Source organism: Dipodomys merriami, unplaced genomic scaffold (assembly GCF_024711535.1).
Source record: "Dipodomys merriami isolate MVZ:Mamm:240054 unplaced genomic scaffold, mDipMer1.0.p SCAF_4, whole genome shotgun sequence".
Lineage (NCBI taxonomy): Eukaryota > Metazoa > Chordata > Mammalia > Rodentia > Heteromyidae > Dipodomys > Dipodomys merriami.
Genome location: NW_027205603.1, coordinates 89,839,197 through 89,866,619, shown reverse-complemented (window position 1 = coordinate 89,866,619; position 27,423 = coordinate 89,839,197). Strand labels below are relative to the sequence as shown.

Sequence of the window (27,423 nt, the reverse complement as noted above, 5' to 3'; positions counted from 1 at the left end):
TTTTTTATTACACAAGCAATTTACTTTAGATAGACTTTTGTGCAATGAGGCTAATTTTCATTTAAAAACGTTTAAGTCTAAAACACTTTATTTAACATTTCAGGGTAAGAGATCACTGAAAGTAGTAGATTTGATCTCAATAATATCTTTTATAAATAAGAGAAAGACTGACAGTAAGAAACAGTGTAAATTAAAAGTATTCTGCTATGTAAAATTTTCTTCCAAAGTATTACGAAAGTGGCCAATAAAAATAACTTAGTAATGTTTAACTTGTCAATAAATTAAGGTGTAAATATATCCAAGGAAAATACATTTTAGAATACTAAGCTATTATTCAAACACTTAAAAATCTATGTTTAACAGCATGACAAAGTATATTCAATATTAAAAAGAAAAAAGAATATATACCATGAGCTCAAATCTAGTTCTATCTCAGCAGCAGTGACAGGTTCTGAGGAAACAACTATTTTATGATTTGTGAATATCACAGAGTATATTTATTCTAACACAGACAAATCACCACAAGACTCATTCATATACAATGCTGTGGTTGACCAAAACACTATTACACAGTACATGGCTGTATTTGAAACGTCCTCAGAAAAAAGACTGAAAGGAATAACTAAAAATCCAAAGCAGATGGTGTATCTACATATAATTTTTACTTCTCTTTGTAATCATTTTAATCTTATCATACAACCTGTGACATATTACTTCCAGAAGAAAAAACCTGAACATTAATATTTTATGTATATACACTCACACATACAGGTGCAGTTTTATGATGCTATATATTTTGTTGGCCAGAGGGACTCAATTTCTAAACATAATTATAAACTTATCACCATGTATAATATTTACATGTGGTCCAATTAGCTTTTACATACTAAATGTTAACACTGGATGACATAAAAAGGATAGAAAATTACCTGACCGAAAAGGAAACCATTGTCTTCAATCAATATTACCTTTGCCTTGTCTCTCATGGAACCTTTTCCAAGGATGGACATTTTTGTCAAGGTTTCTTCTTGTAAGCGCTTCAGAGAATTGCCACGTGGACCCAGAAGTTTCCCCACAAAGTTGAACTAATAAAAAACAAACCATTAAACCAAATTTGTAACATTTGTATCTTAAATTGCAGTTTGTTACATTTCACTCAGTAAAAACAAAATATTTAAGTTCCTCCTATGCAATATATTTTACATGAACAACAAAATATGATAAACATATAAACTATTTTATAAAAATTAAAAAATATATGCTTTATGTGGATCATTTCAGCAGTGGTATTTACTTCATAAATTGTGAGTGGGGTTAATTTTCTAGAATTCCTGCCTTACTACTGTAATTATCAACTATAAACAGGATCAGAGTGCAGATGAAGAGAGATGATGTAGACACACTATAATCTGCACTAGAATAGTCATTAGGGAATTCCAAGCACATAGAATGAGCCATTCAGCCAATGAATACACTGACCATGATTTTTCTCATACATGGAAAATATAAATTATAAACAAATATGATGAGAACAGAAGGGTTATATGCATTTATACACAAACTGACTAAAATATGGTATATATAAGGGGAGATTTTAATGGTGCATTTTCCTTTGAACAATTAACTTATAGTCTAACAAATACATACCAAAAAACTATAACAAGCTTTATCAGAGGGCAGATCACAGGGAGGGAGGAAAACCCAATGGAAGTGTGTGTGAAGACAACCATAATATTCAATATAGGCGAAAATATAATCAGGTAAATGGGCAGGGTTGGGACAGAGGAGGTAAATATGGAAAGAGTGAGTGACATTGATCAAGATGTATCATAAAATGACATTTTGAACTAAAATCCCTTTTATAACTACTTACAGATAAAAAATAAGTATTTATGGATAATGTTTAAAGAAATAAAGACACAAGAAGGTATTAAAGACTAACAGAATTCCAAAGGCAATCTATAAATTCCATGCAATACCCAGTAAAATCTATGTGTCATCTACAAATTCATCTGGAACCCAAGACCTTGAACAGCCAAAGGAACTTTGGGCAAAAAGAGCAATGCTGGAGGTATCACAATTCTAGACTTTAAGAATGGCTACTGAAGGTATCAAAATTCCAGACCTTAGAAGGGCCATGATTAAGAATAGAAACAACAAATGATAGCAAAGATGAAAGTGGGAATGGGCTGCTATTACACTATTAATAGGAAAATAAACTAGTGCAACAACTACAGAAGGTAGTATGGAGAATTAAACAAAAACTAAAACTAAAAACTACCACCCTATGACACAGCAATATCACTCTTGGGTATTATCCAAAAGAGTGTAATTCAGGATACAATAAAGAAAATGTGCATCCATGTTCACTGCTGAATTATTCAACATAGGCAAGTATGGAAATACTCCTGATGCCCTATAATAGGAAAAATAATTTAAAAATATAAATACACACATGCATATACACGCACAAAATACAATTTTGTTTGCCTATTCCCATCTTAAGAGAAAAACAAATGAAACAAAAACAATGAACAAATTAAGTGTAGAAGGAATGTACCTCAAAATAATAAAGGTCATATATGAAAAGCAGTCAACATTGGATTGGAGAAAAGATGCAAGCTTTCTAGGTTGCCCACTTTCACCAAGCTAATTCAACAGGCTCAAGTCCTAGCAATCAACCAAAGAAAAATTACAGTGTAACCATATTAGAGAAGAGTCAATCAGCTGGAAATGTGACTTAGAGGTAGAGTTCTTGCCTAACATGCATGAAGCCCTGAGTACAATTCCTCAGTACCACATACACAGAGAAGAGTAACTCAAACTGTCAATGTTTACAGGTTACATGGTTTTTGTATAGAAATTCAGAAAGACCCTATCAAAAACTTACCAAATAAATGAATGTACTGAATTCAATGTGCATATCAATGTAAATTACTTCAATTGCTATTAGCCAATGCCAGATATGTGAAACTGAAATCAAGAAACCCCTTTTACAAAAATCTGAAATAAACACCAAAAACAAATACCTGTGTAGGAATAAATTCAGCCAAAGACTTTGAATCAAATGTTGATAGAAGAAATTAAAGAGGACAGAAAAACTGGGAAGGCATCACAAAATCAACATTGGTCCTGGTGGTTTCCCTTATTTGCAGTAACTAGTATATGTCTGAGACAAGCAGAAACGGTCAGATAAGTTGATGTTAAACGAAATGAACCCCAAGATAAGGACTCAAATGGTTTTGCTTTCTTGCTATTGTTTCTAACATATTTATAAGGTGATTTTTTTTGTTGCTTTGTATGTCCCTCCCCCACGGTATAACCCCTGTTTTCACTGTATTTGATGTTGGTATAATTTGTGGAGGGGAAGGGAAAAAAACAAATTGCTTAAATAGAGATACAGATGGACCCAATGCAACAATGAAATGAACTTTACAACTTGGGGGTGGGGGAGGTGGGGTATGGGAGGGCAGGGATGATAAAGGGAAACAAAGGAGGAGGCAACAATGCTTGATAAGAAATGTACTCATTACCTTGCTCATGTAATTTTAACCCTTCTGTACGGTATTTTCACAATAAAAAAACTTATTAATAATAAAAATCAATATTGGTGAAAAGCCCATTCTACTCAAAATGGTGTAATGAATCAGAGCAATCCCTATCAAAACACCAATGAAACCTTTACAGAATTAGAAAAAGCAATGCAAAATTGTATGCATTCCCACCCCTCAAAAATTGCCAAAGCATTGAGCAAAAGGTACAAGTCAGAAGGTACTGATATAATAATCAAACAGAACAGTATTGCCTTCAAAGGAAACACGAAGACCATTGGAATAGAGACAACGGAAATAAACACACAACTAAATTAACTATTTTTCAACAAAGGTTTTAAAGTCCTGCATAAGAAAATGGGAAGCATTTTTAATGAATGGTCCTGGGAAAAATGGGGATCATATACAGGATAAAACCAGAACCCATCTCACCTATTACAAAGATCAACTCAAAATGAATTGATTTGAATGTCAGACCAGAATCTATTACTCAAAGAAACAATCGTAAGAGTAAAAAGACAAATTACAAAATGTGTTAAAAACTTTAAAAATATACCCTCGTCAATGGTCAATATCCAAAATATACAGAAACTCAAATATTTAATAGTGACATAAATTAGATTAGATAGATAGAATTAAAATAGAATTTTGAAAGACATAAAATGACCAAATAGTATATTTAAATGTGTTCACCATCACTAATCATTAGGAAAGTCAGATCATAATTACAAGGAATTATCATCTCATTCTAGTCAGACAAGCTACTATCAAAAAGACAAAAATAACAGATGTTGGCCAGAAGGTAAAGAAAAAGAGAACTGCTATATACTGTTGGTGAAATTTTAAATCCATAGTCATTATGTAAAACAAGACAGTTTTCTAAAAAGCTGAAAAGAAAACAGCTACCATATAAGACAGCTATCCCACTACCGGATGGACACACACACACACACACACACACACACACACACACACACACGGACACACACACACACACACACACACACACACACACACACACACACACACACACACACACACACACACACACACACACACACACACACACACACAGAGGAAATGAAAATCAACATGTCAGAGACCTCTGCAGTCCCTTTACATTATCCCTGTTCACAATAGCCAAGACATGGAAACAACCTAAATATCCATCAACTGATAAATGAATGAAGAAAATGTGGTACACACACACATATATATATATATAATATATATGGTATATGTAGAATATGTAGAATATATAGAATATAGAATATATATAATATATATGGTATATATAGAATATGTGGTACATGTATATATGATATATATATGTGTATATATAATATATATGTGTATGTATAATATATATATTATACATATATATATATTATATATATATATTATACATACACATATATAACGGAGTAATATTTTGATATGAAATCCCACCATTGTAATGATGGAGAATATTAACATTAAATGAGATTAGCCAGGCCCAGAAAGGCAAGAAGTACTATGTGATCTCACTCATAGGCAGAATATAAAAAGCTGAGCTCATGAAGTTTGGAGTAGAATGGCAGTTACCAGAATTTAGGACAGTAGAGGAGAGAGAGAGATGGAGAAAGATTAGTCTATAGATAGGAGGTTTCACTTAGGAATAAATTCTGATGTTTTACTTCACAGTAGGTGTGGCTAAAGATAATGTTTTATAGTTTTGAAATATTTAGAATTTTTTATTATAAGCAAATTATAAGCTTGAAAAGACCAATTTTAACCTGCATCAAAAACATTATAAAATGTATTCAAGTATTAAATATCACAAACATTATAACATATACATATGTATTGAACTATCATTAAGGTACCCCATAAATATGAATAATTTGTGTTTTATGTATCAACCAATATTTTTAAAATAGGTTCAAATTACACAATCTGTATTGATTTTCCTCTGTGGTTAGGAAAATTTAAGTCATTTTCAAGATATGTGTACAAAAGTGTGGGCGGATAAAGTTATAAAACATGGAATTGGTGAGAGTGAGAAAATAGTCAAATAAAAAGGAATAATTAATCGCATACATTTCACTTGTATTGTTATAAACTCTTGATATAATCAGGAAAATCCCAGTGAACTCTATGCTAAAAGGTAAATAATTGTACACAACTTACATAGACTTACATAGTTTTGGGGTTTCTTGTTCCATTTAACTATTAAAAATCATCTTAAGAGCAGCGAGTAGCTCATCTACAAATAATACTAAGTTAGTGCTAAATTGATGTGCTGAACTACTGCAGATTTATGTACTCTAAGTGATACTCATGTTTACTGGAACTGACTTCACTTTTTTCACAGACATACCAAGGGGCCAGCCACCACACTAAAATGATATGAGCAGGCTCAGTGATGGATCAAACTCTGACCTTTGATTACAAGTCAGGGATTCTAATATTGAGAACTAACTGTATGGATCCTGAGCATTCTCCGAGCTGAGTCATGCTAATGGCAGTATCCTTGGTTGCCTAGTCAGGTTCTCCAGCTGCAGATTGCATCACCCCCCTAAGGGACATTTGAAAATATTTAGCAGGTTTGGCTGACACAATAACTGGGGTTACTGCTGACACTTAGAATACAAATTGATAAAGGCCTATAATGTCAGATATCAGAAAGGGACACAGTTGCTCTCTCTACACAAAGAAGTGTCCTGTGTAAAATGTCAACAGTACAATAGCTTTTGCTAAAAAATAATACTAAAGCAGACTCCCAGATGTGGGTTGCTTTCTATTTATTATACTTGATGCCCTTACAGTTAACTCAATTTTAAAGTTCAATTCCTCCATGCTTGCTACAAGATATTCTAATATGCAGCTTAAAATTTTTTTTAAAATCCCCAAAGCTAGGGTGACATTGATCAAAACACACTGTATTCATAAACTGCGTTGTTGAATAGCAATTCTTTTGTACAACTACTTAAAAGATAATAAAAAATATCTTTTAAAATCCCTAAGGTAGGCATACACAAGACTCGCAAGACCCGAGCAATATACAGACTAAGAACATATTCTGGACTCTGTAGATGATAGAAGCCAAAAAAGAAAAAAGAAAAAGAAAAAAAAAGAAAGACAGACAGAGACAGAAAGACAGATGGAAGGAAGGAAGGAAGGAAGGAAGGAAGGAAGGAAGGAAGGAAGGAAGGAAGGAAGGAAAGAAAACCTATGCAGCACAGTTCTCTCACTGGTTCTAGAAGAAAGAAAAGAAAAGATAAGAAAAGAAAAGAAAAGAAAAAGAAAGAAAGAAAGAAAGAAAGAAAGAAAGAAAGAAAGAAAGAAAGAAAGAAAGAAAGAAAGCCAGCCAGCCTATGCAGCACAGTTCTTTCACTGGTTCTCAGTCCCATCATTCTAAGGGTCTCCCAGGCATGAACTTCCAAAGGAGTGTCACTGTGGCCTGTCTCTCTTACCGGAACATAGTAATTCCAGGTCTCAATTTCACATACTTACTATACACCATATTTACCACTGAGTGTCTTCTAAGTGTCATTAGACTCTGTTATTATGAAAATTAAAAGATTAGATAACATGCTAAGCCCTGTGACAATGATTAATTTTATCTGAGTACCCTTCTCCTAAAGGCAGTGAAGATTAAGACGGTCCCTCTATGTTGTATTCCTAGAGAAAGCTTACTGCAAAGGAGTATTCTGACATAGTAAACCAAGCTAATACTCATGGGTGATCACTTATTTGCTTAGGATAAGGCCAGATAAAAGGTTCAATTCTTTTTTTTTATCCTAAAAAGATTAGATGAACAGTTTGTTTTTATTTCAATCAGAAATACATATATATGTATACACACATACATATATATAAATAGATATAGATATATATACGTTAACAGGATTAAACTTTAGTTTGGTTTATTCATAGCCCTGGGTCCTGAACCTTGATTCATCAGCAGACTTCCTAAAAGCCCTTCTAGGAAACAGGTCATACTCAAGATGAAATGCTAGGATCGCTAACCACTGCTCCTATTACTCCAAGCTCTCATAGCTTCCTGGTGGTCTTCACTTTTCCCCAAAGAAGAAAAGCCACTTTCTGCTTGCCTTCCAAGAAGTAACACGCAGGTCTCACACCTAGCAAGGTTGCCCTACTGGAATAAACCTTTCTCCTCTAACATGCCTTTTCTGGGTTCTTGACTTATTTCTTCCCAATAAAGTCTCTATTTAATTCTGTTTACTTTTTATTTGAAACTGCATCTGCAAGATAGAAAGAACTTAATACATTTCCATGTTCACTTTTTACAAATATTTTAATTTGCCTAATTAAGTTCATTCCTCCATTAATCAATACCAATGTTTATATCTGAATTTCAATACAAACTGTGTGTATAAGTTGTAATAATTACATTACTCATTGATAAAGACCAAGTGCTTTATGAAGTGGCCTTTAATTGATCTATGTTCTATTTGTGACTTGAAACTATTCCTTGGGGAATAATTATAGTTAATGTCATTTCATAAACAATTCAACTTCAAGAACATGTCAGACTGTCTTTAATTGCATGTTCACCAAAAAGTTGATTAGTCTAACAAAGGGATGTTTAATTGATCTCTAACACAACATGTGAAACTGACCTTGTAACACAGGGCCCCTACAACTTCAAATGTATTCTTCCAGAGTTCCAAGCACACCAAAAGACATTCCTTTCCTACAGCAATTCAGATCTGCAGATTGATCCTTCTAGAGGTATAGACCAGACCTTCTATGTTCAACGCTTAATCTCCAAAACCTGTGCAGAGAGGTCATTCAATAAATGTTCAAGGGGCTATTAATCAGATCCTAACAAATGCTCTCTTAAACCTAGCCATTTTCACTAGCCATACCACAACCAGCCAACTAGATCACCTCTTAAATCACTAGAGTTCTTTCCCTGCTAACCTACTTCCATCAGCAGAGAAGTCTTTTAGAAACACAAGGTTAACCTCACTATCTCTGCTTAAACACAACTATTCTACTCTTCTTAGAAGCTATGTCAGAATGTCCAATCCTGGCTGTGAAAGGTCGACCAGAGTGAGCTCACCTACCCATTAAACATCCCGCTCTGCTTCTTACTTCTGCCATTCTGGATTTCTGTTTCCTGAAGCCACCATGTTCTAAGAATAGCCCTTACAGTTCATATGTAAACAGCTGGAAAGAGTTACTTCCATCCTTAAGACAAGCCAGACACAGTGGCTCACACACTTCCTAGCCTTGCAGTTAGTGGGAATCGACTGAGGATCAAGGTCAGCACAGCCAAAAAAGAGAAACCCCATATGAACCAATAAAATGCTGAAGTAGGAGCATCCCAGCTATGGGTAAAGAGTAAACGAGATTTCAGTCCAGGCTGCCCTTAGCATAAATCTGTTTCTATCTAAAAAATAGCTAATAAAAAGGGACTGGTGTGGGTTCAAGTGCCTACCTAGCAAGAAGAAGGCACCGAGGTCAAAATCCAGCACCAGTAAAAGAACTAGATAGACTCCAAATTAATGACGTGCCAACGCAAACCTCACATAAACCTAGGAACCTTCAGGGGGAAAAAAATTATTTTTTTTACGGTATTATCTGAGATTGGTGATATTACAAGAACAAACAAGTCCTGGAAGCCCATGAATTAAGATGGTTGACATTGTCTTGAAGGCTTTTTCTGCAGGAATCCTCTATGTCCTAGAGGCACAGAGGGGCAATGAAAGCTCAAATGAAAACACCTTCTCCTGGGAAGCCAGACAATTAGGAGAAAGGAAAGCAGTCACTGTGGAAACCTGCTCAGACCCAACTACTCTGTCTTCCTCCTGAACAAAAGCTGTCTTCTGCAGGAGGAAGGGCAATTAATTGTTTTTATTATTCTCTTTAATAACAGCAACAAAACATTATTCAACTAAACATGTAGTTATTAGGTCAGTGTCAAGCTTTCAACAAGTGTTAATATTACAATACTTATGACCTAGCAAGAACCCTGACACCCTTACTAAGGTTTACATTCCAGTGGAAAGAAAGCAAACAAATATAGCACACAGCAGATACAAGACAGAGATAGAAAGCAACCTCTAAGAGCAGGGCTTCACCCACAGCTGGGAGTGAGGCTGGCTTCAATGACAAGATGCATGACTGCACCCTGCACAGGGTCTGGGAACAGGGCTGCAGTGCACTGAAGAGCTTCCACCTATGACACACAGCGTGGATAGAGCAGTGACTTAGGGAGAGGACACACACACAAGCAAGCATAGAAGACAAAGATACATCCAAATTGGACTTCAGGCTAAAAGGGCTGGGATTTAAAACAGAGAGATAATCTAGGTGCTTTCATTTTCTATTCGTACTTTGGTCACTTCTTAAATTTTCCATATCAACATGAAGTTTACAAAGAAAAACAAAATTAATTGTGTAAGTTCATACACAACCACTGTATAACAGGCTTCCACCTACTTCTCCAGACATCTCTATTTGTATGGGTCTAGGAATTTGGATTTTTATTAAGAAAATTATGGGCTGAAAACGATGGATAACTAAAGAAATCCTGACTCCAAAGATAGATTTATCTCCTAGGCAAAGACCATCTCTTACAGGTGGCGCTCTATTAACCATAGCTCCACCGTGGCCTTTTTGCTCAAGCATTTTTCTGCCAAGGCTAGCTTCAAGTCATCATGATCTTCAGGATCTCAGCATCCTAAGAAGCTAGTATTGTAGAAGTGAACTACAGGTGCCTGGCTGTGTTTTTCCCCTTAATGTAGATAATCTTTTAGACCCAGAGTAAAAGCCTGTGGCTGGAACTCCAGTAACATCTTGTCATTCTGAACCCACCCTTTCTCTTCCTGTATTTCTCTTTACACATACCAAACCGTTATTTTTAGACACATTAAGACTAGGGAATATTTTTCAACTCTAAAATCTTCTTCACATCACAATCCCTTTCTCGGTTAAAGTTTTGTTTTAGATCGTATATGGACTTTTTTACTTCCTTGATTTGATTTTCAGTGCTCTCTCACAAATCCATTAGCTGAGTGGCTATATTTTCCTTCTGTTCACAATCCTTTCCTCTATCCTTAATATGAGTCTGCCATAAGTACTAAAAAGGGGGAAATAAAGCAGCAATAAATTATTAAACATCAGATCCAGGAAATTTAAGTTCTAGCTACTGTTTTGCTTTGATTAAGCTACAGATACAGTAGCATCTTAAAATATTAAAAGTCTTTGTATAAGAGAGAAAATGCTTAAAAACCTAGAGACTGCTTGGGAGTGAGCTCAGTTGGAAAGTACTTATCTAGCATACGCAAGCCCCTGGTTCTGATCTACAACACCCTAAAGCAAACAAGAAAATCAAACAAAAACCAAAACCATAAAAGTCTCTCCAACAGGAGTCATTCTGCTCACTAAAATAAAAAATGATCTAAAGTGTTACGTCTTTTTTAATGGCTACTAACATGCAATAATCTGCTATTTAAAGAGTTCAGAAGCAATTTGTGAAGAGAATATTATTCAATGACTGGGCATTGCCTTATTAATTGGGAGTTTCAGAAACAGCAGCTCTCTCTTGCCCTGAGAGGCTACTCTACATCAAGTGTGCCCTTCTCAAGACAACTACCTGGCAGGGGCATCCTTTAATCCCTCTGGCTCAGTCTGGTTAGTGGGCACATTCAGGAAAGCTTTCCTATAGAGGGCGGCAATGCTACCTTAGCTTTCATACACAGGTGTCTCAAAACTTGCATGCTCCATTATGCTAAATAGAGATTTCCCTTCTCAGTATCTGGAAAGCAGTACAGACTCCTAAGCAACTTATCTCAGATACTTTAAATACTTGAAATAGAGTTTTGTCTATTTAGACAAAGAACTTAGAATGTGTCTTCCCTAATCTCATCAAAGCTGACACTGAAAAACAGTAGTTGAGATTTTATTTCATATACTTTCTTCACATATCTGATCAAATATGCTAACTCATTTACAACAAAATAGTAATATCAGGTTAATCATCATCTGCTAGAATACAAAGTCTTAAAAAAAGAGATTGTTCATCTTTCTATTACACATTGTTTAGTAATGAGACTGTCTATGAAATGTTCATAGTTTCCTGCTTGCTAAAAAAATTATATGCTCTGGCTTGAAAATAAAGTTGAATCATCTCTTAAAACAGACTAATAACTCAAACTCTAAAGCAAATTACAAAACTATTAAAATTGTAAAGAGGTAAGAGTAATAATGGGATAAATATGATCAAAGTATTTTCTATGCATGTACACCAATATAACAGCACAAAGAACATACTTTGTACAATTAATATACACTAATAAAAATATAGTGTGTATATAGTATGTGTGCATAAAAAAAGCCAACTATCTTGATATCTGGAGAGTAATCAAGAGAGGCAGATTATGATGGGAATCAAGACTTGGAAAAAGAAGGAAGTGGAGGTATGGCTCAAATGGCATAGCCCTAGTCTTAAGAGAAAAAGCCAAGTGAGAGCAAAGCACCTGAGTTCAAGTCCCAGTACTAACAATCAACCACACATATGTGCACGTGCACATGCTTGTGTGCATGTGCGTGCATGCGCGCGCGCACACACACATACACATATACACGCACACACACACACACACACACACACACAATGGAATTTGGGAACTTATTTTAAACCTGACTCACTTGGTTTGAGAAAGGCAAGTACTAAAATATAAGGAAAAAGTCCCAGAAAAAACAGAGCCATAGTTGGGGATCCTCAAATTGTGTATAAAAGTTTACCCAAATCTCCAGGTAAACCCTGAATAATCTATACCAAAAAATGAGTACAAAAGTAAAAATAAGAAAAGAACAGACTTCTCACAAAGACATTGCATGATGAATCTAAAAAAGTTAATATCAACTTAGATACTAAAAGATATTAACATCACTGAGAGAAATTCCAAAAATCTAATGTTTTTACAATGTGTATGTTACAACCTAAATTTTTCCACCATGTGATAAAGCTTTTTATCAAGATGAAAAGAATATTATGAAATATGCTTCATGAGTGGATGGAAATTAAGATGAAAGAGTGAACAAATGGAGTGAGAAATACTATGCAAACACAATCATAATGCTCAATAAACATATGTGAGATGGAACTAGGAAATGGGGTGGGCAGAGCTGGGATGATGGCGGGGCGGGAGGGGGTGGGGAATGATAAAAGATATGACATTTTTTTTTTTAAAAAGAGTACTGTGTAGTAATAATAGAGGTAAGGTAAGCCTAGATGTCACATTTCAGAAGTAAAAGATGGAGCTGTTCCTGTATCTATTTTACTTGTATTCAACACCTTAAGGAAAAAACTACCCTTGCAATAAATGATAAAGACAAATCATATGGAAGTGAAAGAAAAATACATTTACACACAAATGCACACATTAAATGTACATTATAAAATAATTACAATATCTGACAGAAAAAAAATTATCTGTTGACATTAATAAGCGAAACAAATATAGGAAAAACGTCAAGTTTAAGAGAGTCATAGAAATTATCAAATCTGAAAAACAGTGAAAAAAAAAGGGTAGAGAGAAAAAAGTAAATAAGAGTCACAGAAACCTTAGTGTAATAATATCAAAACAGAAAAATATAATTTAAGTCTCAATAGAAGAGAGATGGGATAAGAAGTATTTGAAGGAATACTAACTAAAACATTATGATGCAATGGACAAGCTAATAAGGTCTTGGCATAACTATCCATACAGGAAGCAATGAAAAATAAAAAGAAATATAACTCTCACTTCCAAAGTCAGCTCATTTCGATCAAAGGTGCAAAAAATTCCATAGAAAGAAGGCATCTTTCCACAAATGATGCTAGAAACAAAAAGATACTCAAATGGGGATAAATACAAACTTCACCTTTTTTCTTAGTCAATTTTGATTACTATGTGTATATATATATATATATATATATATGTATGTATGTATGTATAATTTTATTTATCCATTCACTGGGTGTTGGGTAACTCAGATTCCACAGTGGCTACATAGGTTTCTTTCTTGCACATTGATTTACATTCCTTAAAATAATGTGTTTGAGTATTAGGATGGGGTCATAAATTTGCTCTCTATTGAGGGTTTGCAGCCTCCTCACTGATTGCCACAGCGATCACACTAGTTTTCATTCCTTCCAATAGTATATGAGGGTGTTTTCTCTCCTCCACCCTGACTGTATCCTTAAAAGCATTTGTTGTTGTTCGGTTTTTTGTTAATTGACATTCTGACTGGGAGAGAACTTTAGGGTACTTTTAATATTCATTTTTTCATATGACTAAAAATGTTGAACATTTCTTCATGTATTCTTATTTCTTCTGTATACTTGCTTGTCCATTTATTAGTAGGGTTGCTTTTTCACTTTTCAGTTTTTAAAGTTCTTTGTATAGATACTATTCCTTTATCTATTGATTTTCTCTCATTCTGTGTTTGTCTTTTGACTCTGGAAGCTGTTTCTTTTGGTGTCTAGAATCTTTTTAATTTGTCGTAGTCTCAATCATCCATCCTTGGTGAGGGCTGTCTTATAGCAACATAGACAACATTACATGAAGAAACAGAAACATGAAGGACGCTAGAGCTGGAGATTTTTGTTGCTGTTGCTCTGGGAGTTCAAACTAAGGGCTTTGTATTTGCTAGACAGACAGTAAATCACTTGAGCCAGGCCTCTAACCCTTTTTTGCTTTATTTTTGACTTAGGATCTCATTTATGCCCAGGTAGGCTTGGTCCATGATCCTATTTTAAGCTCTCCACCACAGCTGGGATGACAGGCATGAACCACTACACTCACCTTTTTCTTTTGAGATGGTGGCAAACAGACCAGGCCCAACTACTGGCTAGCCTGTTGGAACTGTGATCTTCCTAATCTCTGACTTCTGTTACAGGTGCAAGACACTAAGCCTTGTCACCTCTCTCCTCCTTATAAAACCAACCACTAATGACATCAGGGAGACTCCTATGTTAGGATCTCATCTAATTCTAGCTGCTTCCCAAAGGGCCTACTTCAAAACACTACCAACATGTTAATTTGAGAATTCAACTTCAGACACACTCAGAGCAGGGCAAACTTTAGGATATACCATATATAAAAGTTTATTTGAGATACATCGTAGACTTTATTGTTAAAAAAAAAAAATAGGGATCAGCCTCTTTGAGTGAACACAGGAGAATTCACTTATGACAAAAACTCTAATAATGCCTTGAAGTTGGTAAAGATTTCTTAAGTTTACAAAAAGATCCATAAAAGGATTCTATCAAAATTTAAAATGTCAGCTGATTTTTCTACTAAGAAAATAACAAGTAAGCTGCAGAGTGAGCTAAATATTGCAAAACAGCTGAACAAAAATCTTGTATCAAGGGTATAAAAAAGCTTTCATCATTCAATTATATATATGTAAAAAACTTAAATTTCACAACAGAAAATACACAAATAGCCAAAAGTATACAAAAGTTATACAAAACTATTATTAATCATTAGAAAAAGTAGATGAACATCACAAGAAATTACAGCATCAAAACATTAAACAATAAATCATAAAAAAAACCATAGTCCCACTCAAAAGGAGAGGAATTTTTTTGTAAAACAAAATACATAGTAATTTCAATAGTACGTATTTACCCAAGAGAAAAAAAACAATAAAGACACATAATAGTTGGTTCTTAAAGGTTCACAGCAATTTAAATTCCTAATAACGTAAAACTGAAAATACCTGGTCAAGTGGATAAACTGTGGTTCATTCAAGAAATAGATTATTATTTTTCAATAAATGATTTGCTGATATATACAACACATATGAGATGAATCACATATATGAACATTGCAAGGAAAAAGGTAAAAGAAGGATAAGATTTAAATACAATAAGAATAGATAGTATTTTTGGTCATGCACATGCCAAGCATTGTTTTAAGTGCCAAATATAGACAAGCTTATTTGATTCTTAACATTCTAACTTCATATTACAAATAAGGAAATGGAGGGGAAGAAATCATATAGCCAGTTATTATTCATAAACCTATTTTCTGCAGCACTTATACTAGCATCAAACAAAAGATATTATCACTAAATTTACTAAGTTTTTAATGCTCTTTAAAGGTATATACAGCTGGGAATGCTGAGGGGAGAAAATCTCTAAAAATTAGCAAACAGAATATAACTTAAAGGTCTTCCTATGGTTCAGATGAATAAGTCTGTAGTACACACCTCACTGTCTTACCTTAGGAAACTGTTTTACAGGAATTAACACTTTCTGTCCCAGCTTCATGTTCTTATTTATCACCACATCAATGTACTTTTCTTCATCCTTGCTTTCTCCTTTTTGAAACTTTTCTATTTCTGTGGAAGCAAAAAGATACTGATGAGGTGTATGACCCAGAACTGCACAGAAGTTCTGGCTGGCTCTTTAGGGAGCAGAAAATTAAATGATAAAATAAGTACCATTAAACTGTTGCGATATTAAGTAGCAAAATGTTTCCTATTTGTCAATCAATCTTCATACAGGCAAAACAAAAAAGCACACACCACGGTTCTACAAGGTCAATTCCAACTGCCTATGCTAATAAAGGAGAATAATGAACTAGATAATAAATGCAAATACAGTTCTTTGGGGCCTACTGAAATCCTAAAGAAAGGCTGATCAAATATCGAGAGGCAAAAAAATTCACAATTCAGTCATAAGGCTATATCCCTACTTATACATATTCTTGGCATTTGCAAAGCTTTTCTGATCAAGAATTGCCTACTATTGGCACAAAAAGCTGTAGACAGGCTTCTATCAGTCAGGCTCTCCAACAAATCCTGCCTCCTTACACTCAGTATTTACTAGCCAGGTGCTCATGGTTACTTACTGGTTACAACTTTCCTAACGCTCTTTGCCCTACTTGGTGATTTCTTTTCTCCTGACTCTTCACCACTACATCTCACTATTTCTGTGCAACTATTCCTACACTTAAGGTTCTACTTTGACATCTCAAAATACTTTATGTGCAACTCTACTGCTACCATGAAAACAAGGAAAACATGGCACTTCTCCCAAGAAAACCTAAGTTTCTGCTGGGTAAAATTTTTTGTTCCATAAAAATCTACTACTAAGTACCTTCCATGTGTACGTTCCACAGAACAGAAATCTTAGCATACACTTCCTTCACTTTATGTGTGGACTATAGAATTTAACTGCACATCAATTAAATAACAGAGTGCTTGAGTGACTCCTAACTGAGCAAATAAGGGTGTGCGCATCAACTCCATATGTTGTCTACAGAAGGGCAATGGTGCTAAATGGAGAAAGAACCAAAGATGGCATCAGCTGGCTATATGTAAAGGGAGACTTACATTTACCCATTTAGTGTGTTGAGTTAGAAATGATTAAGAACTTAACGTAGTGGGGCACTTGTGGATCACACCTATAAATCCTAGCTATTCAGGAGGCTGAGATCTGAGGAGCGTGGTTGGAAGCCATTCAGGGTAGAAAAGTCTGTGATACTCTAATCTCTAATTAACCAAAAATAAATAAATAAAGGCCAGAAGTGGAGCTGTGACTCAAATGGGAGAACACTGGGTTAGAGGAGAACGGCTCAGGGACAGCACCCAGGCCCTGAATTTAAGCCCTAGAACCAAAACAACAACAAGAAGAAGAACAAGAAGAAGAACAGGAAGAAGAACACGAAGAAAAGGAGGAGGAAGAGGAAGAAAAGGAGGAGGAAGAATTATTAATGATGCCATATCAAAATGCAAACTAGACTGCTCAGATTCATGACATAATTCAATTCTCAAAACAAAGGGAGTTCAAAGAGATAACTTGACTAATGGAAAGGCAGAATTTACAGCTCAGATTTTATCTGACTCTGAAGACAATGTACCACTACAGTATCTCCCATCATTTTTTATGTTCTGCCAGAAAGAAAAGAGGTTTTCACAAAACATTTACTAAGAAGAAGAATGTGTTTATAGCTAGAAGCTTCATATTTGAGTCTCCAGTAACAACTAAAGGAGTCAGGTTCTAGAAGGGTGGCTCAGGTGGTAAACTACCAGGCAATAAGCAAAAGCATCAGATATTGAGTTGAAGTCCGAGTCTGGTGTGTATGGGGGAGGGGGGAGGGGCTGAGGTGGGCACAGGGAGAGAGGAAAACACTAAAGGAGACAGAGGGCATCACATTACCATCAGGGAACTTTGTTCTCCATCATCATCCCATTTCTTACCACACTGTTATCTATTAAACAGAAAGATTTTCATATAGAAAACAGAACATTATTCAATAATAAAGAATGAAATAGTATTTGCAGGAATATGAAAGGGACTAAAGCTCAACAGACTAAGCAAAATAAACCAGACTTAGAAGAAAATATTGCATGCTTTCACTCATACACAATCTAGAACTAATAATGATGATGATAAGACATGACTGAAAATGGGGAACTTAGCAAGGATCAACAGCAGTGGAGAGTGGGAAAGGTGGTGATGCAGTGAGTATGATCCAACCCCTATATATATTTACATGAAATTATAATAAAACTCACTAAAACTGATGAGAGGGTAATGAAAGAGGGATTAACAAACAATAGCAGAGAAAATAAAATTATTAGAATTTAAAGGACACCTAATGGGAAGTACAGATTTCAAGGTTCTAGAGGGCTTAATAATTGTCTTCTGTGTCATTCTATGTTCTGTGTTTGAATTCAGGTTTTTCATGTTTAAAACCAGAGTAAAGATTTAGTTCTAAATTGCTGAGATGTTATTTAGTTTATAGATGCTGACAAAGACTTTCAACCCTCAATCAAACTTTTCTAGTAGTAGTCAAAATACTTTTAGGAGTTCTGTGAGTTAACACAGCAAATTATCTCACCTGGGGGCAAGCAGATGTAGAACTCTTAAATGTGTAATCAGCTAGGCAGAAATATAGGTAGGTGTCACCTTAATGGGTGGAGTAGAGCACTGATACAGAAGCAGCCTTGTGGAAGAGAGCCCTCAATTGGTGTAGGTGGAGAAAGGGAAAAGCAGGTGCTGACTCTGACCCTAGAACTTAGTTGTTCGATACCTAGCAGATATTGGTTATAGAACTGGATGCTGTCAGAAAACACTACACAAGAGAAATTCAAGTGACTGGAGAAAACAGAGGAAAAGGATCTGAAGATAAAGAAGGCCTGTTGACCATTAACAAGAAAATGAATAATAATAGATGCTGTCTGGGATGTGGCCAAAAGAGAATACTACTACTGTTGGTAGGAATATAAATTTGTTCAACAATTCTGGAAAGGAGTATGGAGGTTCCTCAAGGCAAAACATAGAGCTCCCCTATGACCCAGCAATCCCACTCCTAGACATTTATCCAAATGATCACAAACAAGGAAGGCCACACTAAAGCTAGAAGCACAACTATGTTCGCTGCAGCACTGTTTACCATAGCCAAGATACGGAATCAACCCAGATGCCTTTCAAGATAATGTGATATATATACACAGTGCAATTCTACACTTTCCATCTAACAGAATGACATCACCCCATTCATAAGGAAATAGACTTGAATAAAATGCTATTAGGTGAGGTAAGCGAGACCTAAAGAAACAGCCTGCCTGATTTCCCTCATTTGTAATAATTAGTACATGTCTAGGATTGTTCTAGCAGACAATCACAATAGCTCAAGAGCTATGTACATATGGCCTCATAACATGATGTTAATCAAAGTGAACAATAAGATATGGAAACAAGAGGGGATCTTTTTTGTTGTCATTTTTCTTAAGGTACTGTATTCAGTTATTTCTCATTCTTTCATTTTTTTCCCCCTCTGTTATCACTGTTTTTTATTTTGGTACAGAGACAAAGGACAAAGGGTGAAGCAATGCAACAGTGATACTCACAAGATACCTGCCTTGAGCTGAAGAGCTCAGGTATAGCACTAGGCCCAGACTTCAAGCCCCACAACCAGGAAAAAAAAAATCCTCCTGAGGTAACTAAATTTTTGCATTTCAGAAACTTTTCATGAATAAATAACAAAATTTCAAAATTGTAGAACTAATGGTGTAAATGTACTAAATTATTTTTGTTTTTCTTGTTAAAGAGCAGTAACAGTTGTCAACTGCTTCATTGAGTATAATAATTCATATTTCAGCTTTAATTAGTAGAGAATAAATCCCATCTTTATTATTTTTCATATAATAATTAGGAATATCCCTGGCACAGTTCAAAGATTTAATATTGAAACTTCCTTGAAGGAAGAAAAAAAAGAAGGAAATTTTGTTGGCTGCAGGTGGCTCATACCTGACCTCAAGATACTTGATTAGGCTGTGATCTAGAGAACCATGATTTGAGGCTGGCTCAAGCAGAAAAGTTCTAGCAACCCTTTCTCAAATTGAGAAAGTACCAGGGGCAATGGTGTGAGCCTGTCAACCTAGCAGCCTTAGAGGCTGAGATCTGTAGAACCTTGGTTCCAGGCTAGAGCTCAGAAAGAAAAGTCTGCAGGACTTCATCTCTACAAAAGCAGCTAGGTGTGGTGGCATATGTTTGTCATCCCAGCTGCAGCAGGAAATTAAAAACGGGAGGATGATAGTTCAACCACATGCCTGGGTAGGAGCCAATACGCTAGCTCTAAAACTACCAGTGCCGAAATGTGCTAGAGGCCTGGCTTAGCATGTGGGTGCCTGTACAGTACGCGTGAAGTGGTAAGCTCAAAAATATGAAAGAATAAAATAATTTTTGTAACTATTTTTCAAACAACAGATTTTTATAACTTTTAAAAATTTGGATTAGCTATATACCATTTAATTTTTAATTCCATGAAATCAGAATTTCAAGCTTTGCTTCTTGCATTGATAGCATGTAACTTTTTGAAGTAATCATAATGAGAGTGGTTAATATGTAAATATTAGAAAAAATATTTAAGATATAACCTTGAAGTTTGGGTATATCTATGATTACAGAGTAAAACTGCTTTAAAAATCTATTAAAAAATTTCCCCTCTAGATATATATATATATACATTTCACTTTACAATCTGGAGACTGATAAAATATGTCAAGTAAAGTAATCATTAAATTATGTAGGGATATAGTATCTCTAGATTTATCCGGAAGATCTGCCCAAGCTTGAAGCCACATCTAAAGTGTGTGTTTGCGTTCAATGAATCTGAAGGGTAGCAATGCAGTGGGAAAAGTTCTGACCCCCAGTGCTCTAATCAATGCTATTTTTCATTTGGTCTAGGAACACATTTCTAGAAAAATATCCTGAAAACATGCAAGCACAGATATAAAATATTACATACATACTTCTCTGATATAGTATTGTGCTTAACAGTAATACATCAGCAACCATCTAAGTGTCAATCACCAGATTTAAAAGACAAATACACATCCAAGATGTGATCCAGGGACTTCATGGACCATCTTTACATCACATACATCGTTTATAGTCACTTGTCTATGAAGTGTGAGCACACACTGATATGTAAGAGGAGAAAGTAAACAAAGGAAAACTTTCTCCTATATTGCTTTTTTAAATTTTTTTAAATTGTATTGTAAGATGAGGTACAGAAGGGTTACAGTTACGTAAGGCAGGTAATGAGTACATTGTCTTTTTATACTGCATGGTATTTTTAAATTATGTGAATATTAAACAAAATACTTAATATTTTTAAATATGTGAGTATGTAAATTTTATTTAAAATTGTAACATTTAAAATTATACAATTTTAAAATATTAAAATGCATAAAGTTATTCTAATTTTAGGTAAACATTTTTCTTTCTCTTGATATTCAGATCTTCATAATTCATTCACTGAAGTTGTGAAGGTAAATTTACCTGGAATGCATATCTCACTGAAATACAGATATGTTTGGAAACTGTTCATGAAATACTTTTGAGAATCCACTGTTTCAATGGAACAGGATTCACCTGGAGTGAGGTATATTGGCATGTATCCAAAAAATCAACAACTGAATTCTGAGACATTAGAGAAATTACAATAGGGACCAGAATAGAAACCTAGGAAGGAAAATACACAAATTTCATATTTTACGCATAGAGCACTACAAAAACAGGCCAATAGTTCTGGAATCGCTAAGGTTACTTAGAAGGCAAGAAAGTGGGTGCTAAATTCTTACAGGTTAAGGAAAAAAGATATCTAGGCAAAAGAACAATAAATTCTTTGTGACCTACATCATCCTGTGTAACACCAATTCACAATTGCTTATCTGTCCCGCCCAGTTCACATCAGAGGGGGTGATATGGCGGCATGATAAGGCATGAAGGTCATCATCCCTGCACCTATGCGAGCAGGAAGAAGTCTTAAGAGTTTCTGACACCTCTTTTATATACACATGGTTCTACTGGACTTACTACACATGAAATTACAAAGCAGAATGCTAAGAAATAGTGAAAGTTGTTTTAGAATTATTATTATTTTGTTGCCTATGTCTCACAAGTATAGGATTGTGTTTTTGACATAAACTATCTCTTTATCCTAATAAGGTTTGGATGACTACCATTTGACAGAAATAAGATCCTGAGGAGTCATACGTGTAAGAAGCTTGACAAAAATTGGACAGTCACAAAGTAACAGAGTCCAGATTTAATCCTGCATTTTATTTACCTTCAATGACTGTCTTTTAAGCTGAAAAAACCCCACATAGGCAAGTTACCATAGTAACCATTTTAAACATACAGCTCAGTAAGTTCAGTAGTGTTAAGTACAAACACAACTGTGAAACAGATCAACTTTTTCATCTTATGAAACTAAATCTCTAAAGCTATGAGACAACTATTTCTTACTTTTCTCTTTCCCTGCTGCCTCAGTAAACACCAATCTACTATGTTTTTAAAAGTCTGAATAGTTACCTTATGTAAGTGAAATGTAGAGACCTTGTAATATGTGTATTACAATGTCCTTAAGGTTCATCCCTACATTTTAAGACTCAATAATATTCCACTTCAGGCATATACTGCTCTTTGTTTTATATTCACTGATCTATATTCATTTAATTTACCTTCTTAGCTACTGAAAATAATTAAAACCTATTACCTTACTTTGTGATAGGATAGTTTATTAAGACATAAATGTAGCTGGGAAAGGAGACTACTATAGTATGATGCCACAGAAGATGGCACTTTCATCTTCAAGTACCTTCTAAGACTATAACTTTTAACCACTATTATTTTTCTTTTTTGGTGGTACTGGGATTTGAATTCAGCGCTTCTACATAGCATTCTAAAAAACACTTGGGCCATATACCCCAACCCTTTGCGGGGTTTTGCCTGAATTACTGATCCTCCTACAGCAGCCTTACATAAAGCTGGAACCACTGATGTGCTCTACCTCTGCCAGATTATTAACCAAACCAGGGTCTCATTACTTCTTTGACTCGTCTGGCCTCAAAATGAGGTTGATCTCTACTTCCTGAATAGAAATGTAGTCGTAAATCCTGGCATCTGGGCACCTTTTCTTTTTCTTGCTTCCTGAAATGTGACAATGTTCTGAGAACTATAATCTCAAGTATCAAATGTTGGACTTTAAGACTTTCTTAAGGTAGCAATGTCTGTTTATTTTTCTACAGTATAACTTAGCTGTGAGAAATGCTTCACTGTCAAGAATACACTGTGCCAACTACAGAAGTTCAATGTCGATAATCTTCAATAAAGTTTGAAAGTAGAGACAAAGAAACAGATGAAGGAATGCTGAAGGACAGATCAAGAGCCAAGTTCAAATAAAAAGATTTTTAAAAAAGGCTCTTCTATTACCAAAGTACGTGACAAAGGAGTGAAATGGAAGCAATCTCTGTATACAGTAGCTGAAGCTAAATAAATAAATAAATAAGATGGAATGAGGACATTAATGTAGCTTGTAACAATGTGTAGAGGCCAAAACCTGAAATGATTAACTCAAAAAGTACTTGCACCATAAGGCATTAGTGTGGCTAGTCACCACAGTCCTCTCCCCTCCTCCTGCCCTTTTCCAAGTACCTTAATTCGTAATTCGTAACAGCTTTAATTAAAACACAGGCCTTAGATGGACCTATAATAAATTAAGAAGCTCACCAAAGTGGAATGATAATGCCTATGTTCAAAACATTCAGAAACTCACCTCAAAATAATAGTATTCAGGCAATTATAGAGTCTTAAAAATTACAAAATTGTTACTCTGAGATTCCTGGACTAAAAAGAAAATTTTAACCTCCAACACAATAAATGTTTTCACTGAGGACTTACTTTACTTAAACAATCCTAACTAAACCTTACTGAACAGCTATTACATTCAAACCAGAGTTAGACACTAAAATTTGCCTCAATCATATTGATCCATATAGTCCATAATTTTGCAAATAATGTTCAATAGCAGAAATGACAAATCACTGCTTTTAAGAAAGAATAAGCTAATCATAAATACATACATAATACCAAGGGAGAAACAGTTAATACTATAAATATTAAGTGTACTTGGAGTTACACAATTTTTACAAAGACAGAGAAAATATTTCATGCAAAATTTCCTCACATACACAAGATTAAGGCACATGTATAAGATTAAAATACACACAGATATATATATATATAGAGAGAGAGAAACAGAAAGAAAGAAAGAAAGAAAGAAAGAAAGAAAGAAAGAAAGAAAGAAAGAAAGAAAGAAAGAAAGAAAGAAAGAAAGAAAGAAAAAAAGAAAGAAGGAAGGAAGGAAGGAAGGAAGGAAGGAAGGAAGGAAGGAAGGAAGGAAGGAAGGAAGGAAGGAAAGAAAGATCGATCAAATTTCTCCAGAAGAGAAAGAAGGGGGAAAGGAAAACATTAATTAATTGGACTCATCACAGATAATTAACCAAAATATAACAAATATATAACAAAGATATTGTCAGTTAGTTAATCCCTGTAGCAAAGCTACAAGGCTGCACAGAAAGAAAAGACAGTCACATAATCATGTAGACAGGTATAGACAGGACATGTTTATCTGATTCCTAGATTCCTAAGGCCAACCGCCTTCCATTTCCTTGGCATTACTAGACAAAAGGAATTCTGATTTTGAACAGAAGTATTTCAAATTATTACACTGGGGCAAAACACAGAAAGTATGAAAGTAACAACATTATTATTTAATATAATACTTAGCATCAAGGTTATTATTACTTACTACAATATATAATTTGTTTGTTCAGCCAGATTTGAAAAAAAATTAGCAAGCTAGTCATTATCTGAAATGGCTTGAGTCTTGGGTTCCAGAAACAGACACATACCTCAGAATGCATGGTCACAAGCCTACAAAAAGAAAAGTTAAGTTCAGACAGTCAGAAACAAGCAACTAACTGCTCTGAGACTAAAACCTTCCAATTTAACAAACCACTATTTTCTTTGTTGTGGTTCCATAAACATAAAATTCTACTCTTTGTTGTCACACAGCATAATGTCCTCAAGGTCAAAGAACCTTGAATAGTCTGAAGGGTATTCCACTGAATACATATACATTTTCTTTGGTGGATATGATTCTAAATCTTCACTACTGATAATGATGCAATACACAACAGTCTATACACAGTGCTTCAGCAGACTGCCTTTTCTCTGTATAAATACCTACCAGTGGCCTATCTGGATTCTGTGGTAATTATATCTTTAATTTTTTGAGAAATCTATACTGTTTTCCATAGTGGCTTCACTAACTTCCCTGAAACAGTGTGTCAAGAGTTTACACTTCACATTCATGCCAACACTTGTCTTCCATACCATCTGGTTAATTTCTCCCAACCACAGGCAAGTCAGTCACCAGAACTGGCATTAAAGTAGAAAAGAAAAACAAATAAAAGACTGTCACTCTGTATCACAGTGAAATGTAAATTTATCTCCTAAACAAAAGAAACTACTCTGTGGCATTAAGAAATTAGTAGGTTCCTAAATTTTGGTACTAAACCACAACAATGATTTTAATATCAACTAATTCAAAAGGATTATTACAACTTTACAAAACTAAAGATGAAAAAGGAATTAGAGAAAGGGTCTCAAAAACTGGTGGAAGGAATCTAAGAAGTTTGATAGTAATCGGATTCCAGGTGTTACCCTGGATGCTTTACATGGATGTGGTCTTTATAATTCCTCAGACAGACAGACAGACAGACAAGAAGACTACCTCACCTCACTTAGAACAGATAAAATTACAGAGCAGAAGTATGAGTTAAAGTTTTGTTTATTCTCCAAAAACACCATCCTACAAAATGCTAACTTTAAAATTTAAATGAAATCTTCCAAGCAACAAGTGAACTTTCACCTGCCTAGTGAGTAAGAACTTCCTTATATAGGGACACTCAGTCAACTGTATTCACTGAATGCCTGCTGTTTCCTGAGAAATATAACAGAAGCAACAGAGAAAGTTAAGAACATAATAAATGTACAACAGTGCAGACTAATTTCCAACATGCTGTTAGGCACAGTAGTGAAGAAGACAAATTATTGAGCTAAAGTTCACCTACAGTTTTATTGGTCCTAAGGGTAAACACCAGCACATTTCTTCTTTACTAACCCATTTTCATTTGGTAGTAAGTTCTAAAATAAAAATTTATTGCAACAGGTTGGAAAGACTGGTTTAATGTCTACAAAAACTACCTAAAAGCAGGAGCAGAAAGGTGATCCTAGAAAACAGAAGAGATACCAGTACTTCTTGTCTCTCACTCATTCCAAATGACTGCAGGTTAGTTTTAATATAATCCAATACATTTCTCAAGTAGAAAGAAATAGACTACATATGGGCAATTCAAAGTAACATAGATTTAAATCAAAAACTATTAGGAAGAAGAGATAAAAATAATTATTAACAACATTTTGAAGGCTGGTAATGGCTCAAGTGGTAGTGCCTGCTTAGCATAGTGTAAGGCTCTTCAGTCCAAATTCCAGCATCACAGGAAAAAAATCTTCTCAAAAAAAGGTAAATTGACTTTTCAGTTATATCTAAGGGTTAAACCCCATTTCTCAGTTTTAATTGCAACCATCATTAAGTATGCTACAAAATACCAGCTATCTTAAACAATTATCAGGCTCCAAAGGTCACCAATTAGAACTCTGCAAGGATTTGAATTTAAGAAAAGAGAAAGTTTTATGATTAGGTAAAGTAATGATCCAAGAAAGAGATTAGTTCTGTTCAGACTGCATTCATTATAAAACCCATTTCCTTTGTGTGAAGATTCAATGTCTTGCTCATTTATCCCACTGGCATTATCACACTTTGAGCTAGAAATATGACTGCACTAGTGATATTCTATAATAATCATATAATACAAGCATTTTACTCTCTATTACTTTCATATCTAATAAGATTACAAATGAATACTTTCTGTTGGTTATATGTACAATAGTATAGTGACAGATTATTTAAAATAAAATTAAAGTAGAATTTATCACACTAGTGCCCATTTTAGGTCAGTTTCACAATCAGTCCCTAATTATTCTAACATCCAGGCTAGCTATTTGCAACCTGAATACTCACCAAAGGGCCACAATATGTGAATAACTACATAATATACTTGATATGTCACTATTTCTTTGAGGAGGATATATCTAAGGGAAAAAAACTATATAAAGCCTCTATAGAGGAGGAAACAACAGAAAAAAAAAGTTGTTTGGCACTAAAACTGAAGAAATTATTGAAAAAAACATCCTAAATAGTAACTGTTCCAAGTGAGAAGGCGGCTTATACACAAACACTGCTTTTTCAGGAGTTTCACATGTTTTACTTAGACCACACTTACACTCCCATTGCCATATCCTCCCAATAGTAATGCCTGCTATTTTTTTAGGTCTACATTCCACATATGGAATATTTGTAACAGTATTTGTCTAAGGATGGCTTATTTCGTTTTCCTGCAAATCAAAATTTGATTCGTTGCCATGTCAGAATAATATTCC

The 27,423-nt window shown here is 34.7% G+C and overlaps 1 protein-coding gene across 3 annotated transcripts in view; it reads right to left on the bottom strand.

Annotated features, from left to right (window-relative positions):
• Window positions 1–27,423, bottom strand: part of Khdrbs3 (KH RNA binding domain containing, signal transduction associated 3) — a 145,211-nt gene that overhangs the window by 82,157 nt on the left and 35,631 nt on the right. For all 3 annotated transcript variants that reach the window (XR_011365715.1, XM_069991454.1, XM_069991455.1), the window contains exons 2-3: window positions 15,781–15,899; window positions 969–1,085 (exon numbers count right to left, since the gene is read on the bottom strand). Coding sequence is in view for 2 of the 3 variants with exons in the window: in XM_069991454.1 (XP_069847555.1) it covers window positions 969–1,085; window positions 15,781–15,899 (236 nt within the window). In the remaining variant the exon portion in view is untranslated. The remainder of the gene's footprint in view (window positions 1–968; window positions 1,086–15,780; window positions 15,900–27,423) is intronic.